The sequence below is a fragment of the Pygoscelis adeliae genome, unplaced genomic scaffold, assembly GCF_000699105.1.
Source record: "Pygoscelis adeliae isolate BGI_AS28 unplaced genomic scaffold, ASM69910v1 Scaffold168, whole genome shotgun sequence".
In the NCBI taxonomy this organism is placed as follows: domain Eukaryota; kingdom Metazoa; phylum Chordata; class Aves; order Sphenisciformes; family Spheniscidae; genus Pygoscelis; species Pygoscelis adeliae.
The window spans coordinates 1,938,321-1,950,917 of NW_008825566.1; the positions used below are offsets into that span (position 1 = coordinate 1,938,321).

Genomic DNA, 12,597 nt, shown 5'->3' on the forward strand with positions numbered 1-12,597 from the left:
ATTATTGAACTGTCATATACTCTAGATAACAAAAAAACCCTACTGTAGAGAAGAATTAGTATAACCTGAACTAAAAAGAGACAGAGAAATGTTATCTGATTCACACCTTCTAGTTCACAGCATGATGGAGGATTGTTCTCATGTTTTCAATGTCATTTTCATTATTTTTGTTAGTAACATTCTCAATAGCTTTCCAGCCTAAAGGTTTTTCTTAAAGAAACATGTTCATCAACCATATGTACTGACTTAGATAGAAATTACTGTTAGAAGGTATGGAATGGAACATTAACCCAGCATTAGGTTTCCATTATACATCTCAATTCCACTGCGATACCTTGAATTATCCAATGGTTCTTTTTCTTCCTCTGAGCTAATCTCTATAGGAAACATGTCTTCATCTTCTGACGTGTCTCCATTGTCTTCTCTTTTTAAGCTGTCTATTTTATGGGTAGACTTTCTCCTCTTTTTCCTCCTTTTTTTCACAGAGCTACAGACTGGAGATGTTTCAGTAGAAGCCTGGGATCCGTGGGCTTGGGGTGGTACTTGTAAGGATCCACTGGTGTCCAGGTTTCTTATCCTGTCTATGGAGTTCCTCTTCAGTTGAGCTTCCATTAAAGCAGTTCCCTCAGACAGAATGGGAGATGTGGAAAGATGATAAGGAATTACCTCCTGAGAAAGAAAAAATGCAAACCATGCAACATATTAAGTTCCTCTGCCAGTCACAAATCTGGTTCTAAAATCTATGCACAATTGCCAAAATCTAAGTCATTTATTCCCCAGAAAAGTAACAAAGATTAGACATCTGGGTTCTCAGTATGATCCTATAGCATATGAAAATTGTTCCATAGCTGCATCTCCTTAGACAAGCCAGGAACAATACTCTTAATAAAAAGGATCCTCTGAGCATCTAATATTGGCCAGGTTATGGCATGAGTCTCTAGCCACCTGATGCTAGATACACAGCAGAAACAAAATCCTAGTTTATAACCTGAACATTTTGTAAAATCCAATTCTCCTTCACAACTCAAATGACAGATAGTAGTCAGATAGATCAGCGGTTTATAACTAGGTCACACAAACATCCTCTTATTCAATCATATATAATACATCTCTAGATGTTTATGGAAGTATTTCTAGCAATTTTCAGTCACCAAATAACTGTTACCACACAGATTTAAATACAGACATCAGAAGATTTAAACATAAAGATACAGAGAATACTGCACATGCACACAGCTCTCACCTGAAACTAGTAGTATCGTACTCAATATAATAATTTGAAAGCTCATCACGCTCTGGACAGTGACAAAAATTATTGGGGATATCTGAAGAGCAGTGCCTGTAAAAAGCTTTTCTTATGTTACATTATGTGTGAACTACTGAAAACTAGTAACTTATATAGACTAGTATTTAATCACACAGCTCAACAGCAGGCATTCTCATTTAAATATAGTGCCACATGAATAATAGTTGCAAGATCACGTCTTTGGTGAGTACCAGAATTACTGTGTGCACAGATGTTTACAGGGCATGTGCACTTTTACTGGCAGTCTGCTGAGTGCATATGTTCAAAGTAAAGATTTCTGAAAAAAACAGGTCTATGGACATATTAACCTCTGTTGTACACATCTTCGGAGCATGTGAACTGTGTACATGTTACTTTTGTTCACACACTGGCATGCACATAAACTCTGATTTATTTTTTAGTTATGTGATTACCTCCTTTAGATTTTTCCAATCTCAGCGACTCAAAAAGCAAAGTAACTGCATAGTATTAAATTTCCATAGCAGAAAATTGTCCAGAAACTTTCAAAACTATCAAATGTGTAAAGGTATGTTTTTCCAACAAAATTCCTAAACTCAAAACTGACTCTGAAGAGCAGGCATTGACTTTTTAACAAATTAAAATTAGTTTTAATTTAATTAGTTTTTCTTACCTGATCATTATCCATCTCCTGCACAAAAAAGGCCTCTCCGTTGTCTCCTAGTTTCATGTGCAAATCTACAGCCTCTCCATTAATTTCTATGTCAACCTGGAAGAAAATAAATATATTCTCAAGTGAAAAGAAAGTTATTTTAGGTAGACAGTTCCTGTTCAGCTATCCTACCACTGTCACTGGGCACATGCTTCTCAGGGAAGTGTAGGAAACCTTATAATAAACACAGAATAGTGAACTCCTCTGTTTTGCTCCTCACCCCTTCACAAGGCCATCAATTGTCAAAATGTTTTTCTAACTTGTTCAGCTCATTGCTGTCTTGCTCCTCTACTCAGGAAGGTTTATAGCCATTATATAAAGTCCTGAATCTTTTTAGATGTAATTCTGAATGCTTCACTCACCACACAAATCTTTTTGCTATTTTAATTCATAGCCTAATTTTGAATTGTGCAAGAAGCACTTTGCATGCAAATTCTTAATATGCTGTCTTTCAAATTCATTAAACAGACTTCTCTTTACACTATGAGAAATTTTTTTACATTCTCAACACAATTCATGCGTCTGTTTCTTCCGCACATTTATCTCACTGCTGTACAGCCCAACTATTTCCTTTTCTTCTCAGGAGGATCTCTCTCTTTGCCTGTAACCGTTCTTGCCACCAACTCCACTTTCACTGTATTTTTTTTGGAGACTTGGACAAGTCTACATTTATGTTATATTTCAGGACACAATATACTATTGGCACGGTAAGATTTTCAACTTTTAGCCATCCTAAATACTGGAATTCCTTTCTGATTTATGTAGGAATTGAACAATGTCCATGATGACATCAGGATCTTTCTGCTGAACAATTATAGCTACATTAGAACCTAGACTGTATGTAGTTACAAATTATTTCCTAAAATAATCTGTCGTGCATTACTCACTGGCAACTTTGCATCTGATATCATATTGCCAGGTCATTCAGCCTGGTTACATTTATCTCAAGGTCCTCACTGCTTTTTCTAGCTTCAGTTAACCTCAACATTCTGTTATCTGAAAATATTACTTCATTATTACCTCCCTTTTTGTAACTATCAATGAACATGTTAAACAAAGGGGTCTTAATACACAGTCACTAATGAAATCTAGTATAGGCCGAAATTAGCACATTCAAAAATTTGCTTTATTGAAAATAAATGTTACAAATGTCATGGCTTGTTTTGTTTTTATTATAGTCAATGTCTTACAAATTATGCTTTGAAATGCAAGAATCAGTAACAACCATTTTAATTGAACCTTGCCTCAATTTGGGCACTTCATAGTGTCTACAGAAAACTTTGACTAGCATACCACAGAATATGCAGTAACTTTCATGCCATTAGAGTTAACCCACAGACAGAACATATCAAAATTGCCAATTTTCTTACCACTTTCTCCCTAGAACGTAGAACTCCCATTTTCCCGAAGCGTACATGGAAAGGGGAACACTGAAGATTTCCATCTGGCTGACGTACAACAATTATATCTATACATCCCGACAATGTGGCTGGGTTTAGTCCTTTATAGAGCTCCTTCACAGTTACAAACACTTGCCCTGCTAACTGTCCAACGTAATTCATGGTTTGGACCTGAAAGGCAAAAGACAGAACAAATAAGATTTTGATCCCTGCTTTATATTTTAGAGACATTTGAGAGATGGAAATTCCAGCAGTGGGGTATTCTCCTGTTTCACAAATTAACAACTTCACATAGAATCAGGATGTCCCACCTAATTTATTTACAGCTGACACGTGTTTGTAGAGAGCTATTAAAAGACAAAAGCAAAAGAGACCTTGTAAGTCAGAGAATTGTAACAACTTTCAAAAGTTCATAAAATCAGTTGCATTCAAAACCACTGTCAGACTTTTAGACTCTGCAGCTCATAAATGTCTCCAGTTATCTCTGAAGAGAAAAGCATTACTTCCAAAATAATATCTCCTCCTATCATTTATTGTGCCCTCAACACCAAATATACTTTTCTCATGTATTTCTACAGGCTTTTAAGGGCAGGGCAAGCAAATGGTTTTAAGGAGATCTAATTTTCCACTACACTGAAGTCAAAGACTATTTTCCCACTTTACAGGGATTTCTCCCCTTAAAAGATTATTATAATGCATATGCATAATAGATATGCATTAATAGATATAGATATCCATTAAACTGGCTGGACGGCCGGGCCCAGAGAGTTGTGGTGAATGGAGTTCAATCCAGTTGGTGGCCATCAGCAGGTTTATTAAAAATTAGGCATGTGTTGATGGTTGAAGTGATTGGCTTTATTTCCCCTGCTCCTGGATTTATCTAGTACTTAGCATTTAGTTTCCTGCTTCTACTCTGTTAAGGCACATCCTGTTTATGATCCGTTAACATACTTAATCCCCTAGATGGGACAGCATGCATACTTAGACATACTTAAAAGTTGAAAAAGTCTTTTAAGGGCTCTCAAAATGTGAATGAATTTAAGCAGATACCTTCCTGAACAGTACAGATTTTAAGGACTTCCAATGTCTATTGTTTTCATTATTTTTCCAGCACCTCTTGCAGATTCTAAGATACTGATTTCAGTAAAGTCCTTGTGCACTCAGTATAAAGTATATGCCTCACATACAAGTTCTTTGCTAGGCTGTACTACATCACCTGGACATCAATAAGAGACACTTGCAGGGTAGGCAACACTAAAACTCCCATTGATGGTGGTGAGAACAGAACTGAGCTCAGAGTCTGAGAGACAGTCACTGCACTGAGCTGCACGGCATGTGTTAACCAGCATCATCTGCTACAAGAGACTCCCTTTCAGCTGTGTTCTTTCATAAACAACAAAAAGATGCAAGTGTGAAATGCTGTAAAAATAGCTCCAATTTTTAACTGATTTATACTTAGAAACAAAAAACTATTAAAAGAATACAGCGAAAACATTACAGTAAAAAATTGGAAAGTTAGGAAATGTTATAATGGTCTCTTCATGCATAGCTGCTCTAATTAATTAATGATCACCTGTGTTTTTTTCCAAAAGTCCCTCCACATAGGATGGACTGAAGCTTTGCTTTCTTCTCTGTTTCTATTGCAATACATGGGTATCAGGACACAAACCATGCTCTGAAGGAAGAATTATTTATGTTCTTTTGGGCTTTATGATAGTCATCACTACATTGCCTCTGAAAAGTGATGATGGTCTCCCCATCTGACAACTGGGGAGCTGAATCACAAAAAGATTAAGATTAAAACTAGGCACTAACTTTGGAAACCAAACCGACCTTTTTGAAGTATTTAGTATACAAGATGTTAACTAATGAAAGAACAATCCCTAAATACTGTTTGGAGAAGCATTTCTGCACAGCCCTTAATTCAAGCATCTAGAAAGTGCCACCTACTGAAAAGTCAACACACAAAAACTTCATGGCAGAAAGGGCAATTATATTCAGTTCTCCAGCATTCAACTGGTATTAGCACTTCTGGGTTCCTATTATACATTAGAAACATGCCTTCCTGAATGAAAATTTAGTGGTAAGCTGTTTCATAGGGAATTCCACTTGAAACTCATGCCGCACCCTATGCTGGGTCATAGAACAACAGGTTGGAACAGAGCTCTAGAGGTCACCTGGTCCAAAAGTCTGCCCAAAGGAGGGCCAACTTGGACCAGGTTGCCCATGACCTTGGTCCCATTGAGTTCTCAATGTCTTCAAGGATGGAGATTTCTCAGCCTCCCTGCACTCCTGTTCCTACATTTGCCTGTCCTCACATTGAAAATTTTCTTCCCAATATCTAACCTGAATTTCCCTTGTTGCAACTTGTGGCCATTGCCTCTTGTCCTATCCCTGCGCACCTCCAAGGTTCCAGCTCTGTTTCCCCTATTACCCCCCAACAGGTAACTGAATACCCTGAAGACAACAAAACTAGCTCTCCCAGCCTCTCCTTTTAAGACATGAGCTCTTAGTCCCCTAATTATCTTCGTGGCCATCATGTGAACTCTTTAAAAAGCTGGGACCACACAGGCACAGACCTAAGTTCAGAAGTGAGCCTCCAGGGTGACAGATGTAAGCAAACTTTTAAAATTTTCCCTTTGCTTTGGAAAAATACTTCAGTTTCTACTGGGGATTTTTCTAACCTAAAGCACAATAAGAAACACATTTCTTATTGAGCTAAGATTAAAGATGGCTGCAATTAGACTCAAAATTACATGGTGTAGTTCACCCCAGTTAATGCTTGGTCTGCTGAAGCAACAAAATTTCTAGGTACAAAACAGCCACAACTTCATTGGTGGGGAAGGAGTTGCTGGGACAGTACCTACACCCCACTGTTCAGGAGAGTTACAGGCAAACAATCCAAATATGAGGACTCACACATCCTCTTAACAAGTTACACCAGCAGGTCTCCTAAACTCCTAAACAGAGAATTTTGCAACTATTCTTCTTCACAACAAAACTTAGCCGCACTGCCTTGTCCTGTCTTAGGACACAGAGATTATTTTTATACGAGTGAATCAAAAAAGTTAGACATCATCCTCAAGCTCTGAGGCCAACTGGCACAGTACAGCTTGCTTCCATACAGTGAAAATCTCTTATCGTTGAAAAGAAAGCGCCCCATCCAAACTGTCAGCTGGTGATAGACACTCCTTTCAAGGTGGGCTGAACCTGGCCTGTGCAACAAAATCACTGCGGAATTAAAAGACAAACTGGGAGACTGATCACACAAACCCCACTTCCTCAGGAAACCAGACAAAAATGGTTCCATATTTCAAATGCAGGGAACAAAAAATGCTGTAGTTAAAATGGGGGAGAGTTCAGAAATTGGACTCTGATGGATGTAGGCCCTTTATCCTAACTTTTACACACGCCAACCAAAGCTGAGATTGTTTGGAGTCTGAGGTTTGTAAGTTTATACTCTGAACCTAAAGTCAGTTCATACTATGTCAGTACTCCAGGAAACCAACATTCCTCAAACCCCAGAGAGACTGCATGTGGTTTTGGAACAACATTTTACTCTGGCCGCTCCAAGAAGTCTTTCACTTACTAACCAGGCAGCAGCAACTTCAGCAGAAAACATGAGTTTACGTCATGGGTTAAACCTCCAGTGCCTGCCTGTTAATAATACTGAATTTAGTAAAACTCTTGTTCTCACATTATGCTAGTGGACGTAGCATAGAATATTTTTTGCTGCTGGGAAAATTCAGAATCCTTTTGATCTAAGCTTGCAGCAAGTGAGAACAGTCCGTACTGCTTCTCTCAGGATTTTCAAATGGCTTGAGTTTTGTTCTTTGCCAGGAGACACTTGCAAAGAAACAGCTCTACATTATGCATCTATTATGAAATTAAAAGTATTTTCTAGTATAATTTTTAATGTCAATTTAACTAGCATCACCTGCCAGGAGAGAAAATTTCCAACTCTTTTGATTGTTAAAGACAGCAGTCATATTTCAGAATTGATAATCTCATAGAAAAATAAGTGAAAAATAAATAGCTAGGTGTTCCCTTATTACTTAACTGATTTATTAACTTTGCAAAGATTGACCTAACAAAGTCAATTCTTTAAAGTCCTGCTCTACTGCATGCCACAGTAAGATCATATGCACTGTCATCTAGGTAATCCACTTCTTTCATACAGGTACACAGACGATGTCCTAATTCCACTGAAAAAGCTAGTAATTGTACCCTTTGTGGCCCATTTTTTACAGCCCAGCTCCTCCCCATACCATTTCATCTTTCTTTACCGTATTTTGTAAAATAAAATACTGAAAGTCATAAGAACTAAAGGCCTTTTTGCCTTTTGCAAGACCCAGTGTCTCCTCAGGTGCCACAACACAATGAGTAACAGGTTAAATATCCACACACATCCAAATTACTTAGGGATACAAGTGCTATTCAACGTGCTCTAAAGCCAACAGTTGTTGAAAAAAAAACCCGTGATTTAGGTAGCATGCTGTAAGGGTAATTAAAACCTGGAACACACTTCCTCTGGAAGATATGAAATCTCCAGTACAGAAAATGTTGAAAAGCAGGACAAACATCTGTTGGGACTGGTTTAGGAACAGGCAATTGTCATCTTTGGGACAGAGATTGTCACTGTGCCTGTGTCCAAAGCAGTAAACCAAACCATATCACATCACAGAGCCAACCATTACGATTTGGTCATCTATAGTGAATCTATTTAAATTACAAAATCTGCTTCTGGTACATTTTAGGCACAGGCCAGTAAGCACTCTCCCAACAATTCCCAGGCACAGCTAATGAGATAAGTGGACTAGGGACTACTCCCATGGCCAGTTTAGAAGTAGTCACCTTCTTTTAAAGGTTAAGAGAGCTTTATAGAATAGGTGTGAACAGATGGTGCTAGCTGGTCTGGCCACCACGAACAGATGTCGGCACCGTTTCGTTCACTGGCAGGGATGTAACATTGAGGTCCCTTTCAGCCCCTTTTCTCAGGTTCTACAGTTATGACTGTGCACTGGTTTTGTAGGCCATGAGAGGAAGATTTGCAGCAATGGTAAACATAACACAAACCAAATGCTTAGCACAGAGGAAAACAACACATGCAGAAACATCTCTCGGTTACACTTTTAATACCTGATATCATGATGAGACCCTGGTCCACGACTGAAGTGATGGGCATAAGCACAAAACGAATCGACTTTCCTAAAAACTTCTCCATACAACTTGCAAAATGGTGAAAGGGAGCTAAAAATTGATGGGACAGTGTTCAGTTAAAATAAATCACTGCAGCTCTGCTGCTGACACTGAAACTGTGACAATTTTACAAACCCAATCCATCTGGTCCCCTGAAATGCCCTTGGCTTCTGTTTTGAAGATGTAAAGCTTGAGAGAGACTGGACTATATTTGGGAATCAGACTGTGGCCCCTTCAAAAGAATTATTCCTCATTTACAAAAAAGTAAATGACAATATTTCAAAGACTTCTAGGTAAGTGCTTACTGCCACTCTTTTATTACATATCAAACATTTATTTTCTTGACTCTGAAGCAATTCAGTTTGTTTGCAATATTGAACACCGACTCCCTCTACAGCAATTAATGGAATTTTACTATTGACATATTCTTTACCATGAAAAACAGTATCAGAGGTTACATTCTAAAAAAGATTTATGATAAAAATGTAGGGGAGAGAAGGAAATATTTCAGATGAAGATTCCCTAGATGGATTTTTTCAAAATTAAGCTTAGTCCTTCGTGTCTGTACCACAACCATAACTTCTTAACTACAAAAACTGATAATAACTGTCATTCCATTATTTTTAAAAGGGGTACTTCTGTTTATTAGTAAATGGTCAACACATTGTAAAGTCACTAACGCTGTGTGACCATCACATTCAAACCTCTTAATATTTTAACTCATTTCAGGTTGGAAACTGAAAATCATTAAGAACTTTTGAAAGACTTTTTCTTAACTATTTGTTAGCTCCTGCATCAATCCAACCCAAGGTCACTGTCACGAATCCCCATCCCACTTTTTTGAGTAAAGTCCCAGCCAGAACCCCAAAGTTGTGCATTTCTCAGATCAAAATCAGAGCCTGGATTTACTTTCTCTAGAGGAGCAGTGAAGGCACTGCACGGGACTTTAGGAGACCTCAGTTTAGGTCCCTACTCTTTCCTACAAGATTCCCACACAGTCTCGGGCAAATTACTAAGTCTTAGATCTTAGATAGTGTTTAACTCCCATTGGTTTCAAGCAGGGTCTATCAGTGTGGCTGTATCTCAACTGCAGCATGCCAAGCTCATCAGAGTGAGACAAGCACTCTCCTTGCATATTCTTTTTTCCTGGGAAAGGAAACCTGGACACATGACCTGGAAGGAAGCCATAAGCAGCCATGACCCTGATTTGGACAAGTTGTTGAGGGAGAACTCCAGACCACTCTGCTGAGCAGCATGGTTCTGGTTGTTCTGTAAATAGGAGGGCAAACTCTGTCCAAACCTGACTATGTGCACATTTTTTCCAGACTTCCCCATAGTCACAGTGGCATGGACGGACCACATTCCTGCACGTGATTTGACAATATGTCCGGTCAATCAGGAGACAGGTGCAATTCACTTGTACATCCCAAATCAGAAAGCAACATGCAGCATGTGGCTGGCTCTACACCAGAGTAAGAGCATTTTGCTTCCTGCCAGTCAAATCTCCAGAAATATTTTAGGGTTGGGATTATTTTGCGCTTAATTCTATTAGGAACTATTTGACTCCTATTCCAAGTTAGCCAAGGCCAGTGCCAGAAACTGTGACTTCTTATAATGGCCAAAGAGTCAAATGGATCAAATGTCAAACTTATCTTCCAAGCTGCCAGTCCTTCCCAGAACTCGCTCACTCACACTCACTCACAGATACGGACTTTGACTATGAGTTGACTATTCACTTGGTTCTGGTATTGCACTATCTTTCAAATAGTTGAAACATTACTTGGTCCAATACTTCACAAAGTCCCCTGTAAAGGACAGAATATTTTCTTCCAAGTGGCTGAAATAAAAAATTCAAAATTAAGACTCAAAACTTGCCTGTAATGAATCCTCATGTACAAATGAAGGAAGGACTGGCCTGTAGTCCCACAGTCAGGGTATCAGACTGGCACACAAGAGTCCAAGAGAATTATTTCATGGCCAGTTGAAGTGTACAACCATAGTCCCCACACCAACCTCCCAACCATACATTCCCAGCTCTTCCAAATCTTGCCCTTGTGTCAGCACTGAAAACTAACACCACTAAAGTCATACAAAAATAATTTCCAGCTGGATCAATGGGATGATCTGACTCACCACATACCCATACAATTGCTAGTATCAACTAAAGAGAGAAGCTAAGAAAGACTCAGTGGTGGGTAGTACCAGGGACACCTCTTTTGGTATTTCAGGCAATCTTGAAATCATCTCTCAAGACTTGCCTCCTGCTTTTCCAGAGATCTCCTGGGAGACCTTCCACATTTCCCTTGATCTCTCTGTGCTTCAGCTTCCCAATTGTACAGTGCTTCCCTCCTCACAGAGACACTTTGAGGGAAAGCACACAAGGGCTGACACCCCTTTGGACTGATGCTGCATAAATAGGATCAAACTTTACAACAAATCGAAAAGTAAAAACTGATGGCTGAAACCGAGAACTTTTGAAATAACTAGAAAATATATGGTAGATCATGTACTGTGCTGCCCTGTGCTTCTGTTCTGATGTCAGAGGAGGCACATAAATCAGAGTGGAAGCACAAGCAGCAGCTCTACTCTATGCTGATACCTCATCCGACTTGGCAACCTTTCTTTAAGTGGGATTGGAAAATGAATTTGTTCATTAGGCTATAACTTTACATTTTCTGCATTTCAGAGTTTAAAGTAAGATCTTACTGCATTTCAACTGTTTTTGATGATGGCTGAGTGTATGTGTGTTCCTAAATAAACAAATGTGTGCAGCTGCACATCCACAGGTATGGAAAATGGCCAAAGACTAAAACTTGCCCAACTCCCTTACAAACAGACCACGCTGAGTCAGGTAAGTAGATATTACCAGGTAGTCTATATTCCACATTAGTGAAATGGAGCTATCAGAAAAGCAGAAAGTATCTAAAACCATTAGAAGCTATTTTCATAGCTTTATGCCTAAAATCATAACATAATTATGTTGAGTCTTTCCCATCTTATCTCCTTCACTGTCTCCCCACTTTTTCTCCAGTTCTCTTCATGGAATTAGGCTCATTTTAATGTAATAGGATTATATCCATCTGACTTCTAACGGGGTACACTGATGACAGCAAAACCTTACCTATGTACACAAAACATTTGCCAGTATTTGTTTCCTAAGACAGCAGGAACACAGATAAAGCCACCCAGAAAATAAAATAAACAAACAGCTCCAAAACACCCTCCAGACTGTGAACCAAATCAGAGGTCAATAGATCTATCAAGGTCAATGACTTTACATGTGAAAGGAAAAATGATCTGCTAGTTAGTCTGCAACATCAATGTTGAGATCCTGTTATTAGTACAGGCCTCTACACAATTCCTCTTTTTGACAGAGATAACAAAAATATTGCACAGTTTTGTCTCCTTCCCACTCTCCACAAGATACATTCTCTTTTACTTTCTTTGCTTGAAGGTAGAGGAGATACACTAATCAACAGAAAAGCTAATAGCTGTTCTAGAGGGGAAAAAAAATCACATAAAAGAAACCCAAAATACCTGAAAGTTTAGTTTCATATGTAGCAATTGCACTGCTGCCAGCCAGGCTCTGCTATGCCATTAAATCCCTCTGGCCTGTTACTGCTTTCATTATTCCATCTCAGAGAAAGTATTAGCGAAGCAGTGGTACTAATGCAGCAATTTGCATCAGCAGTTGCCAGCCAAAGGGAGGCAAAACACCATCTCTAACGTAAAAGGAGAAGGAGCGCATAGAGGGGCACTGGACTTCACAAGCTCTCACAGCTCGGCAGGAGCAGGGACCCCAAACCGGCACCTCCCCGCTGCTGCCCCGCGCTGGGTGCCTCCCCCCGAAGACAAACCAGGAAAGCATCAGATCGCCCCTTTCCCTCCAACCCCGTGCACAAAGCACTATCAACCCCAGATGAACCCGACAGCTCCGCTGCTTGCTGTCACTCCCAAAAGCCAGACTCCTCGGCAAGGGAAAAGCAGGTGCTGCGGGCAGCCGCCCGGAGCCTCGCCAGGAC

The 12,597-nt window shown here is 39.3% G+C and overlaps 1 protein-coding gene across 1 annotated transcript in view; it reads right to left on the minus strand.

Annotated features, from left to right (window-relative positions):
• Positions 1-12,597, minus strand: part of LPIN1 (lipin 1) — an 89,933-nt gene that overhangs the window by 39,152 nt on the left and 38,184 nt on the right. The window contains exons 3-5 of the mRNA XM_009332476.1: positions 3,347-3,547; positions 1,938-2,033; positions 334-669 (exon numbers count right to left, since the gene is read on the minus strand). Of these exons, the coding sequence (XP_009330751.1) occupies positions 334-669; positions 1,938-2,033; positions 3,347-3,547 (633 nt within the window). The remainder of the gene's footprint in view (positions 1-333; positions 670-1,937; positions 2,034-3,346; positions 3,548-12,597) is intronic.